This window comes from Leguminivora glycinivorella, chromosome 26, assembly GCF_023078275.1.
Source record: "Leguminivora glycinivorella isolate SPB_JAAS2020 chromosome 26, LegGlyc_1.1, whole genome shotgun sequence".
Lineage (NCBI taxonomy): Eukaryota > Metazoa > Arthropoda > Insecta > Lepidoptera > Tortricidae > Leguminivora > Leguminivora glycinivorella.
The window spans coordinates 3,553,808-3,572,041 of record NC_062996.1 but is presented as its reverse complement, the minus strand read 5'-3'; the positions used below and the strand labels follow the sequence as shown (position 1 = coordinate 3,572,041).

The following is an 18,234-nucleotide window of genomic DNA, read 5'->3' as shown; positions in this document are numbered from 1 at the left end:
GGACATTGTTTGTAATAAGTAATAAATGTTAATAATGATAATTCTAAAATACTGATATTTAACTTCTCAGTAAAAAAATAATTTTTCAATAAAAATCTTTGTTACAAAATAACATTAAATGTTCTGTGCTTGAAATGGAATATTTCATATAGAAACTTTTAGAAACGTATTTTAGTGACCCCGCCATCTAGTAGCTATAGTTGAAAGTACCAACTTAAGAAATTTTGGTACCAAAACTTACACGATGTAGCCACTTTCTATGCAAAAAGGGGCCTCTTCTAAGTTTCCTGCCCCTGCACGCAATGACAAGTCTAAAGCGCGCGCGCCCTCTGGTGACAGATAATTCGTTCAGAAACGCTAAAAACGTTCAGAAATCGAATAAAAATATCTGACAATAGGTGAGAAAATACATTGCATCTTCATAAAGCGACGCTGTGCTTTCCTAAGGCACATAATAGAATTCTAGTTTCTTTAAATAAAAATACTAAATCCCGATCAATTCAATGGAGACCGTTCAGTTTCCACAAAAGATACCTACGACACTGTTGCGATTATTGTTTAAAATTACTTTAAAATATCATGCAATTTCTTGTTACTTTAGTGACGAAATATTATTTTAATACATATTTACAAATAACAATGGAGTGTTTTTTTAATGATTTGTTTACAATATGTGGTCATTTCCAAACGCTCCTTATTTATTTATTTTTTTACAAATCGTTGTTGCGATGATTTGCGCTGCACTAGCTAATACCGGTTTTATTAGTCAATTTGCAAAATAATATTTTGATCACGTGAAAAAATTCTGTTAACTTTCTTTAATTACAAAAATTCTTGTGTACACTTCTATTTTACAATACTAGGACGATATTATTTATCTTATGTAGAAAAGGGATACTTGGCGTTCATCTTGGCTATAATGGTACCTCCCTACACAAACTGTTTCCTTTTCTTGTCATTCTTATCTTGTCATGTCAACTGTCGCCACTGTCGGACAGTCTGATCTGATTGTCAACTATTTTTTTTCCGTAAAATAATTTCGCTATTTCATATTTATTCGTAAATTGATTTAGTGTTACAATGAAAATGAGCAATTCGTGTCGTTGTTGCTTGCTGCGGCCTCCTGAAAAGAATTTGAGAACCCCATATACACGATCGGACAAAACAGAAATATATTCGAATATGCTTAAGGAATGTTTTGAGATAAATGTAAGTAACCAGTTTTAATTATTGATTTGATATTTTTGAGCGTCACATTTGATTTGGGCTAACGTGTGGGTGTTGAAAGTAACAACTTAGATGAACTCGGCCGTGGTAGTATACTCTCCCAACGTTAAAGCGTTCGCTGCCTTTAGGCTCGTCTACATTGGCAATTTGCCGTAAATGGGAATTGCCTTGCGACGATGCTCGCTCTGTGTGGCTGTGGACCCGCCTAATATAAATATATTAACATTGTTTGCCCCATTACTAATGTTAAAAAACCTAAAGTATTATCTTAGTGTTATCAGAGCTCAATGGTAAGCATTTACTGAATCATAGCAATGTCACTGAGTCATAGCAAGCTGTTGATGTTTGAATGTTCTCATTTAGGGTGGTCACATTTGTCAGCATCAAGCCACATTTATCTATGAGAAATAATTTGTTTTTTATTTAGTATGAAGACGCTTACACATCAGAAAGCTGAAAGCATGCATACACAATTACACATGTTCATACTAACAAGTGATTTCTCATACACAATATGCGGCTCGGCGCTGATAGATGGGATTCTGCCCTTATCTTTAACCAATTTTTATAATTATGAAATTGGTGACCAAAACTACATTCTATGAGATTTTAATTTGACCTGTATTTTATTGTTTATTAACTTTTTAATGATGGTAGTGATCATCATTGACATTAATATTATTGTATCTATATGTTTGCATGCCAAATTATAATTATCATTATTGGCGATCATAATGTTAATTCATATAGGTTAATGTAGATTAATTTATACTGTAATTTATCATTATGTAATAAATAAACTAAACTATGATTTACGACAACACAAACAAGCTGTAAGCCAAGTTGGAAGACATAGACTAAAAAGTAATTTAATATTCTACCCAATCTTAGTAGTCTTACATTGTCTTAAACCTTATCCACAGTCATCAATACTTGAGTTATAATTGGTATTATTTAATGCTATGTTTATTCCCTTATAGAAGAGAGAAAAACGTAAGCTTAGTGAAAGGAAAATAAAGAAAAAAATGTACCTCAGCACCGTAAAGAAACTGGCGGCACCACACCTTTGGATGATTCTTGATAGATAGTACAGTCAACCAGTTGGAGCCCTGGGCCACTCTACAACCAAGTCAAAATGACAAGCAGTAAGGGATTTCTTACAATCTGATTTATAATGTCACTATGACAGTTCTACAGTGGCCTCGGTTTCCAAATGGTTAACTGTAGCTATTCAGAGCGTATTTTTGATATTTCCTCATATTTAAAGGTTTATAAGGTTTTGCCTGTGTGGTGACGGGTTAAGGATTTCACCACCCCATTTTTCCCGTGGGTGTCGTAGAAGGCGACTATGGGATTTGGGATAAATTGTGGCGTAGGCGAGAGGCTGGCAACCTGTCACTGCAATGCCACAGTTTCGTTTTCTTTCAACCCCTTATTTTGTCAAGAGTGGCACTGAAGCTTTAGTAGTTTCATGTGCTCTGCCTACCCCTTTACGGGATACAGGCGTGATTGTATATATGTTTGTATGTACAATATAATATTTCACTAATTTCACACCTGTTTCATGATTTACATTTTTTTAAATAGAACACTTGACAGGCGTCTATCGTCATGATAGGCGTAATATTAGGTACTTATTGATGATAACTGATTGTATCAGCCCTACTTCATTTTATGCACCTATCTAATGCAATTCATAATACTTACAGATATTATAATGTTTAGTTACATTCACTCATAAATTTAATTATAAATTATGCCTAAATTCGACCTTTTTCTGACTAGAATAAATAATCTGAAACCTACCCTCATTGTTATTACAGAAACATGGCTAAAACCAATTATTCCCGACTCTATGATAAAAATACCAGGCTATGACTTATACAGGGATGACCGGACTAAAAAACGTAGTGGTGGAGTAGCAATATATGCTGCAAATGAACTGGATATTACAATGAGAACGAAACTTAACAGCAAGTATAACACTAAACATACATCTTTGGAATGCCTATTCTTGGACGTAGAAATTGGTAGCTACAAGTTCATATTGTGTGGTATATATAGGGGACAGGACTCAACAATTGATCAGGACAATATCCTACTTAATATGCTGAACGAAGCTTCGGAGTCTAATCTGCTAATCGTAATGGGGGATTTTAACTACAGGGGCGTCAAATGGCCAGTGGAAAGTTCAGGATACCTGACACCTAGAGAGAACAACTTCGTGCAGTGGTACAACAACTCCAACTTCCATCAACTAGTAAATAAAGACACCAGATATCGCCAGGGCAACCAGCCATCCTGCTTAGATCTTATACTAACTAATGATGATATACTCATATCAAATGTAGACCACCAAGCTCCTATTGGTAAAAGTGATCATACCTGCCTGCAAGCTACCATACAGTTCCAAACAAAGATACCTAACGCTACAAGACATTTTCGATACAACTACAATAAAGCAGATTTTAACAAAATAAATGACACACTATTACCTAGGTTACCACACAGAATGGACTCAGTGGAGAATGTCACATCACAATACGATATTTTCCTTGCTGAAGTGAAGAATGCCATGGCCCTACATGTGCCGCAGACTAAAACAAATACTGTTGTACGTGATAAACCGTGGATCTGTAAAGAGACTCGAGATATGATAAAGCAGAAAACAGAACTTTGGGATAAATATGTGCTAACTGGTTTGGAAGAATATCACAAAGATTACCGAAGGCTTAATAACAAGTTAACTAACCGTATAAAAGCGTGCCGAATTAAATATGAAACTAGCTTATTGAAAACTGGCCCAAAGCGATTTTACTCCTACATTCGCCAGCAAATAGCATCGAAAGTGAGCACACCCAGCGTTGTCTGCAACAAACAAGGACTTACTGTAACGTGTGCCCCTGACATTGCTGAGGCCTTTGCGGACCAATTTGAGGATGTCTTTCAGATAGAACCCCAGGGACAGCTACCACAACTAGATCCATCACTCAGAGTTCAGGAGAGCATTACAGATGTTACCTTTTCAGTAGATAAACTTAAACAAGTCATTAAAGATATGAAAACAGATTCTGCACCAGGACCAGATGGCATCCCAGTTATACTACTGCAAAAGTGTGACGCCTTACTCGGCCCATTAGCATTGATAATGCAGACATCATATGACACAGGCATTTTACCAGAGCAATGGAAAACAGCTACTGTCACTCCAATATACAAAAAGGGCAACAAGCTTGAACCATCGAACTACAGGCCGATAAGTCTTACTAGTGTAGCATCCAAAGCTATGGAAAAAATTATAGTTAAACACATGAGAGGATTTCTTGCCCTGCACAGTGTAATAGGTGACCAACAGCATGGTTTCTGCCCTCATCGATCTACAGTATCCAACTTGTTATCTTGCCTCTCTTCCTGGACAAAAAGCTTTGACAACAGAGACCCTACGGATGTAATTTATCTTGATTATGAAAAGGCATTTGACAAAGTTCCCACAGAAAGGCTACTTCTTAAACTAGAACACTTGGGAATCCGTGGGAAACTGTTACTATGGATAAGGGCTTTCCTGCAACAAAGAACCTTTGAAGTTAGAGTTGGTTTGACCAAGTCTCGGCAAAGACGGATCAATAGTGGAGTACCACAAGGTTCAGTCCTAGGCCCGGTGCTTTACATACTGTACACAGTTGACCTTCCACAGCGCATCAAGTGCAGTATTAGTACTTTTGCGGATGATACTAAGATATTTTCTAACCCATTTGTTGACTATAACCAACTACAAAGTGATCTAGATGCCATAGCAAGCTGGTCTAAAGAATGGTTAATCAATCTAAACTCTGCTAAATGTACAGTACTCCATATAGGAAATAGGAATCCCCGTCTGACTTATCACTTGGAAGGCAATCCACTAACGGTTGTACAAACGCAAACTGACCTGGGCGTTAAGATCTCCGAAAACTTGAAATGGGAGGAGCACATATCTACAATCGTCAAAAAAGCCAGAAGTATAATTTATCTGATCAGAAAAGCTTTCAAGACTTTGACACCAGATATGATGCTAAAAATATACAAAACTTATGTCAGACCTATACTGGAGTACGCTTTTCAAGCCTGGAGTCCCTACTTTGCCAAAGATATTGATATGCTAGAGAAAGTCCAACGTAGCTTCACTAAACTGCCAAGACAACTTAAAAACAAGCCATATGAGGAAAGGCTAAAAGAACTAAAGCTCACTACTCTAAAAGACCGCAGAGAACGTGGGGATTTAATAGAGACATTCAAAATACTAACTGGACATTACGACCTCAAGGAATTTCAAGAGATATTCAAGCGTAATAACAACACTCGTTTGAGAGGTCACCTCTTAAAGCTAGAGAGAGATAGATCTCACAGTAACCCTTATAAACACTTTTTGAGCAATCGAGTAGTGAGATCTTGGAACAAACTCCCAGAAGACGTGGTCTCAGCACAAAATGTGAATCAGTTTAAAAATAGACTAGACAAGCACATCACATCTACAACTCGGCTATGATTACTGTCACAATGATCACTGGATACAGGCTATATCAGTTCTTTAACTGCCTGCCTGCTTATTAAATAATAATAATAATAATAAATTGCATTGCATATTAATACTTTTATTGCATTTCATTGTAATACATAGAGACACAATATCGAATATGCTATTAGTAGAGTGGCGAGAGGGTCTCGGAAAAAGTTGATGTGACTGGAGAGTATACTGCTGACAAGTGGTATCGTTGTGATCAGTAGACTTTACTGAGTACGAAATAATGACTTGTCGCATTCTTAGACTGTGGGGGGGTTAACTATGACGTCACAAAGATCCCGGTCCCGGGTTTCAATTTTTTGCCAATTTGTCTAGAACCCCTTAACCAATTTTGAAAAATGAGGTGTCGATTGAAAGCGTATAACATGCTAATTAAGATTTCTTATATGTGAAAAGTATAGTTTTGTTAGTTATTTTTTAATTAACAATAATGCAAGAAATACTTTTTTTTACTCTCTTTTTTTGATTTTTGTGACTCAAAAAGGCAATGAAAACGGCCACTTAGCTAAAAAATATGTTATATAAATCATTTAACTACATTATTAAGCTATCTGTTGCTTTTTAAATTTCTACGATCGGATAATAAATAAGCAAACTACAACCACATACCTGTAGGCGGGGAGTACCGCTTGATACGAGTTCCCATACATTCGGCGTCTACCAAATTACACCTTGCGCAAAATTCGTTTCAAGCAGATATACCTCTAATCTTATTCATCGTAACCTATCAATATTGGTATCATTTGAAAGTACAATTAAAGTACTTTAAGAAACAATGTCAATCATTTTCTTAAAATCCATAATCGCCAGTCTGCGGTGGTTACAAAGGAAAAAAGTGGGTATGCAATTTGTCTGGTTTCCTAGGTTTGATACCCTAGACGAATAATCGATGGAATCAGGCGTTACTTTGCGGAAATCCATGTTAATCGTAAACTAGAACTTTCCTTTGCTAATCCGCGAATAGATAACGTGCAAGTCAATCAGTGCTAACCTGTTATAATTACTTGCGTATTTTTTACATGCAATTAATTTTCCCACCCTCCCACCGCAAAAATAAAAATAAATACGCAAATAAATATAACAACCCACCACCAAAAATACAAAACTCGACACGTGTTTCGCCTCTCTACGAGGCATCCTCAGGAGCTGATGTTGACGGTCCGAAGTCCCGCAACTGACCAGTTAATTTTCCCACCCTCCCACCGCAAAAATAAAAATAAATACGCAAATAAATATAACAACCCACCACCAAAAATACAAAACTCGACACGTGTTTCGCCTCTCTACGAGGCATCCTCAGGAGCTGATGTTGACGGTCCGAAGTCCCGCAACTGACCAGTTGCGGGACTTCGGACCGTCAACATCAGCTCCTGAGGATGCCTCGTAGAGAGGCGAAACACGTGTCGAGTTTTGTATTTTTGGTGGTGGGTTGTTATATTTATTTGCGTATTTATTTTTATTTTTGCGGTGGGAGGGTGGGAAAATTAATTGCATGTAAAAAATACGCAAGTAATTATAACAGGTTAGCACTGATTGACTTGCACGTTATCTATTCGCGGATTAGCAAAGGAAAGTTCTAGTTTACGATTACCCTAGACGAGTTTAAAAGGGGAGGTAAAGGTGACATGTGGGTTTTTCTCTGGCCTAAAAGCTACACAGAGGGTCAGGGGAGAAAAAACTAGGGTTTAAGTTTAGTTTTAAGTTATTTTTTCTTTTATTTGTTGATTTTATTGTGTTTAATTTTTTTGTAATTTTATCAAGGATACACGTTGGTTTCTTTTGCTAAAAATTCCCTTTTTTATGAGAAATGTTATGAATTTCATGGCATTTTCCGATAGAGACTAAAATTAAATTTCAAATAAGGCCACATAGTCGTACTTTTACTTATATAATATTAAGGGTAATAGCCCCGGCGAAGTAGTGCAAGCGGGACAGCAGGTAGCAATCCATAGACCTGACTTCACTGGTTCCGCAGTGCCACACATAGTCTTACGAGGCGGCCTGCGTGCTCTCTAATATGTGGGTCAATACAGCTTCAACACAAACGATTGAGATGTGTGATTTTTTTGACACTGAGTGTATTTGCAGGAGCTGCATGTACTTAACAAGTGTACATCAACAACTATTTCATATTTATAACGCATTATTAATAATAAATATGCTCTTAATGTTATCTTGACTTCTGATGTTGAATAATTATGTTTTGAGAAAAGTGACTAAAAGTGAGGATTATAATTACTTAAACATTATAGGTAACTTCATTTTAGTGATTTAATGTGTATAACGACCGAAGACCAATCGCTTTGATTTTACGATTACTTTTTAATACCTACTGGGTCAAAAAACCGCACCTCTAAGTCGTTTGAGTTCAAGCGGTCAAGCATTACCCTTAATATTATACATATAAGTAAAAGTATGACTATGTGGCCTTATTTGAAAGTTAATTTTAGTCTCTATCGGAAAATGCCATGAAATTCATAACAGTTCTCATAAAAAAGGGAATTTTCAGCAAAAGAAACCAACGTGTATCCTTGATAAAATTACAAAAAAATTAAACACAATAAAATCAACAAATAAAAGAAAAAATAACTTAAAACTAAACTTAAACCCTAGTTTTTTCTCCCCTGACCCTCTGTGTAGCTTTTAGGCCAGAGAAAAACCCACATGTCACCTTTACCTCCTCTTTTAAACTCGTCTAGGGTGTCAAACCTAGGAAACCAGACAAATTGCATACCCACTTTTTTCCTTTGTAACCACCGCAGACTGGCGATTATTGATTTTAAGAATGTAGTTAAATGATTTATATAACATATTTTTTAGCTAAGTGGCCGTTATCATTGCCTTTTTGAGTCACAAAAATCAAAAAAGAGAGTAAAAAAAAAGCATTTCTTGCATTATTGTTAATTAAAAAATAACTAACAAAACTATACTTTTCACATATAAGAAATCTTAATTAGCATGTTATACGCTTTCAATCGACATCTCATTTTTCAAAATTGGATAAGGGGTTCTAGACAAATTGGCAAAAAATTGAAACCCGGGACCGCGATCTTTGTGACGTCATAGTTAACCCCCCCACAGTCTGAGAATGCGACAAGTCATTATTTCGTACTCAGTAAAGTCTACCGATCACAACGATACCACTTGTCAGCAGTATACTCTCCAGTCACATCAACTTCAAAACTAGACGACTTTTTTCAATTCCGCCGCCTTACTATATTGCATATTACAGGATCCGATTAAGTGTCTCGTATCCAAACATTCACTTTATCGTTGTATTATTGATTCTATTTCATTGTGATCAGCTTACTTTCCCGTAGATACTTTATACCAATCGGTCTGACTCAGTCGGTAGTGACCCTTCCTGCTAAGCCGCGGTCCTGGGTCCGAATCGCAGTAAGGCCATTTATTTGTGTGATGAGCACAGATATTTGTTCCTGAGTCATAGATGTTTTCTAAGTATATAAGTATGTATTTATCTATTTAAGTATGTATATCGTCGCTTAGCACCCATAGTACAAGCTTTGCTTAGTTTGGGGCTAAGTTGATCTGTGTAAGGTGTCCCCAATATTTATTATTTATTTATTTATTTATTAGTATAAGCCCTATGGAACAAAGTTTCATATGATTTAATTAAAAAATCTTTTTCCTCGGTTCTTCATAGCTGAGGGTCGCGACCACATGAGGTCGTCATCTTTCGCACTAAAGCTCTCCATTCCGTCCATGGTCTTCTGCAGTCCTAATAGGCTACTTGCCTAGTCAAATCAGCTTCTTTTTAAGAACTGTCATAACGAATTTGAACGACTTGCTGATATGGAATTAATATGAAATTGAATTTAGTGACGTCACGGTCAATTCAGTTACGTTATATATTTCTACCTCACTTATTAAATAGAAATTGGATTTAGAAATAACTTCTGTCCATGTTTTTCTTATAATTATCTGATGCTTTATTTCGTGCAAGGTATACATTATTTTATTTTAAGAACAGTCTAGTTCCCTATGATAGGTGCCTGTGTTCATCCCTGGCAGGCCTTCTTAACGCTGTCCACCCAGCGGGCAATTAAAAAATACTTGTTTTATTTTTTCATACAAAATAATTCAGCACGCAACGAATGCTATTTTCGTTAGCTGACTTGACGTACAAACTGTCAAGCTGTACACAATAAATCGCTGCTCACCGTTTTTTTTTTATTAATTTACAATTTTAGTTAACACTGGCAGTTAGGACCACACTTAAATTACTTGTTGTATAAGTTCTTAGCACTAAAACCTTGATCTGGTTAAAATTAATATAAAAAATACGCCCTGTATTGTATTTTAGTACGGGCGATTTTCCGTAACTCGACGTCTTGCGGCTATTTTGCGTGATAAAATACGCCCTGTATTAATATTTCGAGGGTTTACTGGTGAAACCCGATAAATCGAGATAATTTGTCCTTGAAATAACAATATTGTGGAAATTACACATAGTTCGAATTTCAAAAACCGGTAAAGGTTATGAGTCAAATTCTCAAAACTGTTTTAATCCTGTGTCCAAACCAAAAGATGGCAGTCTATGCACTATGACTACACATTTTCTATATACTTGATTCTCTTTGCTTATAGCTAACCTACCTGCCAAGTGATGATGAGTGTGGGATCTGCGAGGTGTGTGTGAGACGGCTGCGGGACGCCAGTGACTTCAAGGTGCAAGTGCAACGCAGCCAGGAGGTATTGCAGGCGTGGCTAAGGAGGCAGTGCCATGTCAAAGGTATTGTTCAATAGTTATGTTCTGTTTTTATGTGTGTGATCATTTTAGTAAATTAAAGTTAGTTTTAGAATAATTTTATATAAACTTGGTTTGTGTGGTAACAATAACACTGTTTTGATAACTACCCGCTTCCCACTGATGAAGTAGTGGAAAGACGGGGGTTATAACCAGCTGTTGGGAAGGACGAGCGGCAGTTGTTATCGGGCATTTGTCGAGGGCAAGTGCTGCTGGCGAGTGTATTAAAGTTCACCAGTTCTTGTTTAGAAATCCTGTTAAAAGTTCTAGATTAAGTGTCAATATTGTATAATGATATTTCTGTATTTGGGAAGTAATAATTAATGCAAAGAGGATCGAGTATTAAAGAGAGTTACTGTCAAAGTAAAATGTGTAATCACAGTGCATAGACTGCCATCTCTCGACAGCCTTAAAACTTTTGAACCTCAGTTTTGACAATTTGGCCCATATTCTTAGCTTGATATGTTTTAAAATGTCAAATATTAATATTAGCGCCATCTAGCCGAGCGTACCCCAAAGGTGTATCGTCATCTAGCTCACCGTACCTTTTTCTGTATGGTTTTGGGGTACGTTTTTTTCTTAGACTTTATCGGTCTATACGAAGTTATATAGGTCTTTGATTAATGTAAACAAGTTAGCTACAAGACATACGGTCAGATTACGGGTGGTCCGTATGTCATAGCCATTTTATTAAAATAACATAAAGGTTGCTATTGAAATGGAATTGTAAATTAATAGTCATAGTAGTTTGATGTAATAAACTGTATTGAATGTGAATACTGGAGTTTTTATTAAATGTGCTGTGGAAACTTAATGGAAACTCAATTTTAAATATTATGTATTTTATACACACATGACTATGATAGCCATATCTTACTTGCAATCTCATGTTAATAAATAAAATATTATAAGGACATTCTTACACAGATTGCCTGCCAAAAAAAAGTTTTTGAATCTTCGCGAAAATGGCCATTTGCTAACAGCTATCTTGTAGTCAATGACGGGAAAAAAATCAAACATTACACATTTGTTTCAGAAGAAGAAGACTTACCGAAGGTGGAAAAGTCAACAAACGATGTTGATGAGGAGTTAGTGCGTACGTATTTTGCTACCCATTTCTATTTCAAATTAGTTGTAGGTAAAGACGGTTGTAAGGTTGGATAACTTCGTACTCAGGAGGGGGGAGAGTCATGCGGTCCATTTTTTTTATAGGGTTCCGTAGTCGACTAGGAACCCTTATAGTTTCGCCATGTCTGTCCGTCCGTCCGTTCGACCGTCCGCGGATAATCTCAGTGACCGTTAGCACTAGAAAGCTGAAATTTGGTACCGATATGTATATCAATCACGCCGACAAAGTGGTAAAATAAAAAGAAGAAAAAATGTTTTGTTGGGGTACCCCTACCCATGTAAAGTGAGAATTTTTTTCTTTCATTCCGACCCCAACGTGTGATATATTGTTAAATAGGTATTTAAAAATTAATTGGGGTTTACTAAATTGTTTTTTGATATAATTAATATTTTCCGAAATAATCGCTCCTAAAGTAAAAAAAGTGCCCCCCCCCCCCCCTCTAACTTTTGAACCATATGTTTAAAAAATATGAAAAAAATCACAAAAGTAGAACTTTATAAAGACTTTCTAGGAAAATTAAGTTGATCTTGAAAGGTTGAACAGTTTTTGAAAAAAATACGGGAAACTGCAGAACCTACACTTAGCGTGGCCCGACACGCTCTTGGCCGGTTTTTTTTTACGCCGCATGCTCTTGATATAATTTGACCAAGTCTCATACTAACGTCAATCTGATCTGTAGTTGTATAATTTAGTATCGCTTTTCCCATATTCATTACATTATGCCATATTCATCTAAGGGTACACACGGAAATGTTTTTATTTATTGATTGCATTGTTTTCAGATTTTGAGATACCAATAAAGATAGAGATCTCGGATCCCTTGCCGACCCAGGAGGAGGATTTCAAGCTATTTATGACGGGTAAGTGAGAACACCGACGCCTAACACATCTCCGCTTTGCAGACGATATTATTTTATTCGCAGAGTCAGGTCACAAATTGGAATACATGATCAACGATTTAAACGAAGCTTGCCAACGTATAGGACTAGAGATGAACTTCGATAAGACAAAAGTAATGACGAACAGTTTCAAAACGCCGATCAAAGCTTGTCAAATAAATATAGAATATGTAGAGTCATATATTTACCTAGGAAAAAGGATTTCTTTTGACCCAAATAGTGCTGCCGATGAAATCAAGCGTAGAATAAACCTATCGTGGAAAAAGTTTTGGGCCCAAAAGGACATTTTTAAAAGCGATTTGCCCTTATCAATAAAGAAAAAAGTTATGGACAGTTGTATTTTACCACAGAGAACCTCCTATAGAGTAGCAATCTTGTATATTTTGTTCGCGATACGAGTCACCAGTGCCAGGGGTGCGAGGAGCGGGCGGGGAATGTGTTAAGCGCGCTGTGATTGGCCGTTTCAAGGACGGCGGGCAGTCGCGCCAGATGAAAGGGACTGTCCCTCTACTGACGCGTAAGTGGCCAATGTAAGTTGACCTATGCCAGCTCTGAATAAATTATAAATATGACTTTTATGTGGAATGTAATGACGTCTGTTTTTAAATTTGAGCTTTTTGTTACCTTTCCACACCATTTCACACTACAGGTGGACATCTTTAAGACATCAAAATATCCTTTTTCAATTTTTTTACTGCGAAAAACACGCGCTGCTTTCGGGTCTGTTACTTGGTCGCTACTGATCGGGCACGGCGAGCGCCCGCGCTTATATCAGTGCAAATACTAGGAAGGCTGGCGACCGCGAGTCGTCTTGTAATGGATGTCTATAGGGGTTGGTCTGTGTATTTTACCCTGCCTTACATATAGCGCGCAAACATGGCCACTAACAAATTATATGAAGCAGAGCATACGTTCATGTCAATCAGCGATGGAAAGGTCAGTACTAAAAATCAGGAGAATAGACAAGGTGCGCAACGCAAAAATAAGAGAAAAAAACCAAATTCCTAGATTTTTTGGTACAGGCACTCAAGTTGAAATGGAGATGGGCAGGCCACCTGGCACGGCTGCAGGATGGTCGTTGGACAAAAGAAGCTACGGTGTGGACCGGGCCCACGGGTAAGCGCGGCAGAGGCAAGCCGCGCACGCGCTGGTCAGACGACCTCGCCGCCGCCGCCGGCCCCAACTGGATAACGACAGCTTCAGACAGAGAACTCTGGAGATCCTTGGAGGAGGCCTATACCCTATAAAAAGGGGTTCTCACTCAGGAAAAAGACTCCTGAACTTACCTTACTTAGTTACTAATTAGTGTTATTGTGAATTCGTTATAATGTTAATTATTCTGGTGAGAAATAAACGGCTTTTTTATTTTATTTTGTTTATTTATAAGTGAGAACGAAGGACGTACTTTCTCAAGCGGGGCCGGTAGACTCGATTTTTCATTAGATTATAAACTCTGTCAAACAAGTCTGTCAGTAAATAAGAACAAAGAAAACTATAGGTATCCTTCTCTCTAGCACCCTAAAGAAAAGGATACATATATTTATTTATTTATTTATTTTATCAAGGAGATAACACAGAAACATACATGAAAAATAAGTACAGTAAAATGTTGGTTACATGTTTGAATACAGATGTTTCCTTAAAAGTATCTCACTGTGAACACAAAATACCATAATAGAAGTTATACAAGTGCAAGCTTAAGTATGAAATAATTTACACATATGTATGTGTGTATATATAAGGTCCTAATTTATTAGATGCAGATATTTTTACAGCTGATAGTACTCGGTCTCTGGAGTATATTAAACCGTGAAACATTACAGCTTTTACGATGTTTTTTTGGAGAAAACGGAAAAACAAATTTGCTACGTAAAAACACCCTGTTTATGTGATAATTAAATGAAAACTTATTGAACAGATTCTAGTACCTCTTTTACGTACCACTTAACTATAACTGGCCACTTCAATGACATGTGCAGTTTTTCCGCCGAACCTTTACGACATTTACAACAAACAATTGTTGACATGACAGACAGTGTTATTGTGACATGTGATAATGCACATGATGATTTTTTTTAGACGAAATTATGTGTGATACTATACAGCACGACCACGGATGATTTTATTAATTCTGATGCGGTACAAATTCACGAAAAAAAAAGTACTTTTTTGTACTGACGTTTAAAAAAAATGTACCCTTATGATTTTGGAGTTTCGACATAGGGCCCGTGGTCGTGCTAGGTAGGTACTCCCTGGCACGACCACACTATATTTAATGAGATTTTAAATTTCTGTTGCAGTACAAATTCACGAAAAAAAATGTACTTTTTTGTACTTACCTTTTAAAAAAAAATACTCTCATGGTTTCAGAGTTTTGACATGGGGTGTGGTCGTGCTAGATAGGTGGTACTTCCTGGCACGACCACACTATATTTAATGATTTTTTTAATTTCTGTAGTGGTACAAATTCACGAAAAAAAATGTACTTTTCTGTACTTACCTTTTTATAAAAATTACCCTCATGGTTTCGGAGTTTCGACATGGGTTGTGGTCGTGCTCGATAGGTACTCCCTGGCACGACCGCACTAAGTTTTTGAAGTAATTTACATAGTACAATTTCAAAACACTTGTTTAGTATTCATTTGACCATCAAATTAAACATAAGTATAGTGTGGTCGTGCCAGGAAGTACCACCTATCTAGCACGACCACACCCCATGTCAAAACTCCGAAACCATGAGGGTATTTTTTTTTTAAAGGTAAGTACAAAAAAGTACATTTTTTTTCGTGAATTTGTACTGCAACAGAAATTTAAAATTTCATTAAATATAGTGTGGTCGTGCCAGGGAGTACCTACCTAGCACGACCCCGGGCCCTATGTCGAAACTCCAAAATCATAAGGGTACATTTTTTTTAAACGTCAGTACAAAAAAGTACATTTTTTTTCGTGAATTTGTACCGCATCAGAATTAATAAAATCATCCGTGGTCGTGCTGTATAGTATCACACGAAATTATAATTAATTTTTTTGTTAGGAAAATGAAATCAAAAAAGTTACATGAACAGATTTCTTAATTTATATTTAAAGTTAATTATTTTAATGTAAAGTATCATGTGTTAAAATATCTGCAACTAATAAATTAGGACCTTATATATATTTCTTTGTTCTTATTTACTGACAGACTTGTTTGACAGAGTATATTTTAACTAGCTGTTGCTTTCGCTCGCGTTAAATTCGTAAATTGCGGAATGTTTCATACAAACTTCCACCCCCCAGTTTAGGGAAATGGGTGGTTAGAGACAAAAAGTAGCCTATGTCACTCTCCATCCCTTCAACTATATCCACTTAAAATATCACGCCAATTCGTCGCTCCGTTTTGCCGTGAAAGACGGACAAACAAACAGACACACACACTTTCCCATTTATAATATTAGTATAGATACGGTAGATGTTGTATATGTTTACTAAGTACTCTGGTACAGTTTCCAATCTATCTCCTAACATCTCACAATCTCCGAGATATATGCTATATATATAATTAACCTACATGCTACCAAATGCATATGTAACTCCATATAGACAGCTACATTCTAAGAAAAAATGTAACTTAGAACCAAATAGGAAAAGGTATGGTGGCCAAGATGGCGTTACACCTTTGAGGAACGCTCGGCTAGACGGCGCTAATATTAATATTTGACATTTTACAACATACCAAGCTAAGAATATGGGTCAAAACTGAGGTTCAAAAGTTTTAATCTCGTGTCGAGAGATGGCAGTCTATGCACTGTGGTTACACATTTTACTTTGATAGTCTCTATAATACTCGATCCTCTTTCTAGGTTGGTTGGTCTATTTAACCTCCATGCTACTGAGAGACAATCCTTTTTCGCATAGAGAGGTGTTTTATGTATCATATCACTAATACAATACGTTATCTAGTTGTATACTAGCCTATCACAAAGAGGATCGAGTATTATAGAGAGGTACTGTCGAAGTAAAATGTGTAATCACAGTGCATGGACTGCCATCTCTTGACACTGGCTTAAAACTTTTGACCTCAGTTTTGACAATTTGGCCCATATTCTTAGCTTGAAATGTGTTAAAATGTCAAATATTAATATTAGCGCCACCATGCTAAGCGTACCCCAATTTTCTGTATGGTACTGAGGTACGTTTATTTCTTTGTTTTATCTGTCTATACGGAGTTATATATGTCTTTGATATAAGTCAATACATTTCGTGCCCCACGCGGTATGATTTAAATAATTATATGATACGAGTTCTTCACGTTCTATTTTTGGAGTTGGTGACTTCATTACTTTTACGTGGCGACTATAATGTGTGCCCTTTAGGTATTAGCCCTAAGAAATAACAGTAGTAGTCCTGGCCACGCTCAATGTCATCTTTTAGAGGTAACTTAACTCTCTCTCAAGAATGATAAAGCCATGCGCACTGTTTCATCCTCTCAGATAGTAAAAAAGTACCATTTCCAGTTATTTTATTTATTCAACACAAGACTTTTGTTTCAGACCTAGAAAACCAGACACTAGACGAATGCAAGCAAGAACCCCTTGAAATGCCTGTACGAGTAATTGAACAAAGCCCCCATGCGACCTCGGTAAAGAGCTGCATCGATGAGTTTGGTCCCGGCGTGAAGCCGAAAAAGGAACGAAAATATCGCATAAGGAAAAACAAAAACAAAATATACAATTGCGACACTTGCGGAAAGAAATTTGGACGGGAAGTCGGGTTAAACATTCACAAAAAATGTCACATTAGACAAGAATTAGTTTGTGAAATATGCAAAAAACAATTTAAAATAAAATCACGCTTAGACGAGCATAAAAAAACACACGCCGGTGAAAAACCTTTTTGGTGTAAAAAATGTAACACATTTTTTTCAGACAAGTTTAACTTCAACAAACATAAACGTACACATAGGAGAGACAAACCATTCGCTTGCGATATATGCAAGGCAAGATACACTATAAAGGAAAACCTCGTTTCGCATATGTCGTCACATTCGGATTTTGGACATTTTCGCTGCAAATTATGTCCAGTAAAGTTCCCGACTCATAAAAGTTTAAGGGCGCATATTAGAGAAACTCACATAACTCAAACGTATACCTGCGATGTATGTCAGCGAGTATTTTATTATAAAGCTGAATTAATTCAGCATCTGAATACGCATTTCAAGTGGACTATTTATGCTTGCGATATTTGCGGTTTGACGCTTGCGACGAAGAGTAGTTTGCGACGGCATACAATGGTGCACACGGGTGAGAAATCATACGCGTGTAAAATCTGTAATAAACAGTTTAGATACACGCACACACTGAAAACACACATGCGCACACACACTGGGGAGAGGCCTCACTGCTGCGAAGTTTGTGGCAAAAAATTTGCAGAAATGACCAATTTGAAGAAGCATTTAGAAATACACGTGGAAGGAAAAGTATACTCGTGTGAGTTATGTACCAAATCGTATTCTACTTCTGAAGGTTTGAGGCAGCACAGACGAACACACACGAAGAATAAACTTCAAGTCAAACCTAAAGTCAAAAAGGAAAAGAAAAATACGTCATTTCTGTCGTAACGTATTCGCTTACACACTAATTGTTATAGTGAAATATAATTATTATTCATTACA

The 18,234-nt window shown here is 36.7% G+C and overlaps 1 protein-coding gene across 1 annotated transcript; it reads left to right on the top strand.

Annotated features, from left to right (window-relative positions):
* Positions 1–983: 983 nt before the first annotated feature.
* LOC125239744 (zinc finger protein OZF-like) lies at positions 984–18,234 on the top strand. Its single transcript, XM_048147400.1, has 5 exons — positions 984–1,209; positions 10,397–10,541; positions 11,593–11,652; positions 12,468–12,545; positions 17,114–18,234. Exons 1-5 carry the CDS (start codon positions 1,081–1,083, stop codon positions 18,178–18,180), a joined length of 1,479 nt encoding a protein of 492 aa, XP_048003357.1. The 5' UTR covers positions 984–1,080; the 3' UTR covers positions 18,181–18,234.

Excerpts from the sequence above, each read along its gene's own strand:
- LOC125239744 (XM_048147400.1), top strand. The coding sequence starts at position 1,081 with ATGAAAATGAGCAATTCGTGTCGTTGTTGCTTGCTGCGGCCTCCTGAA. Across the intron at positions 1,210-10,396 it reads AGGAATGTTTTGAGATAAAT|CTAACCTACCTGCCAAGTGA; the intron begins GTAAGTAACCAG and ends CTTTGCTTATAG. Across the intron at positions 12,546-17,113 it reads TTTCAAGCTATTTATGACGG|ACCTAGAAAACCAGACACTA; the intron begins GTAAGTGAGAAC and ends CTTTTGTTTCAG.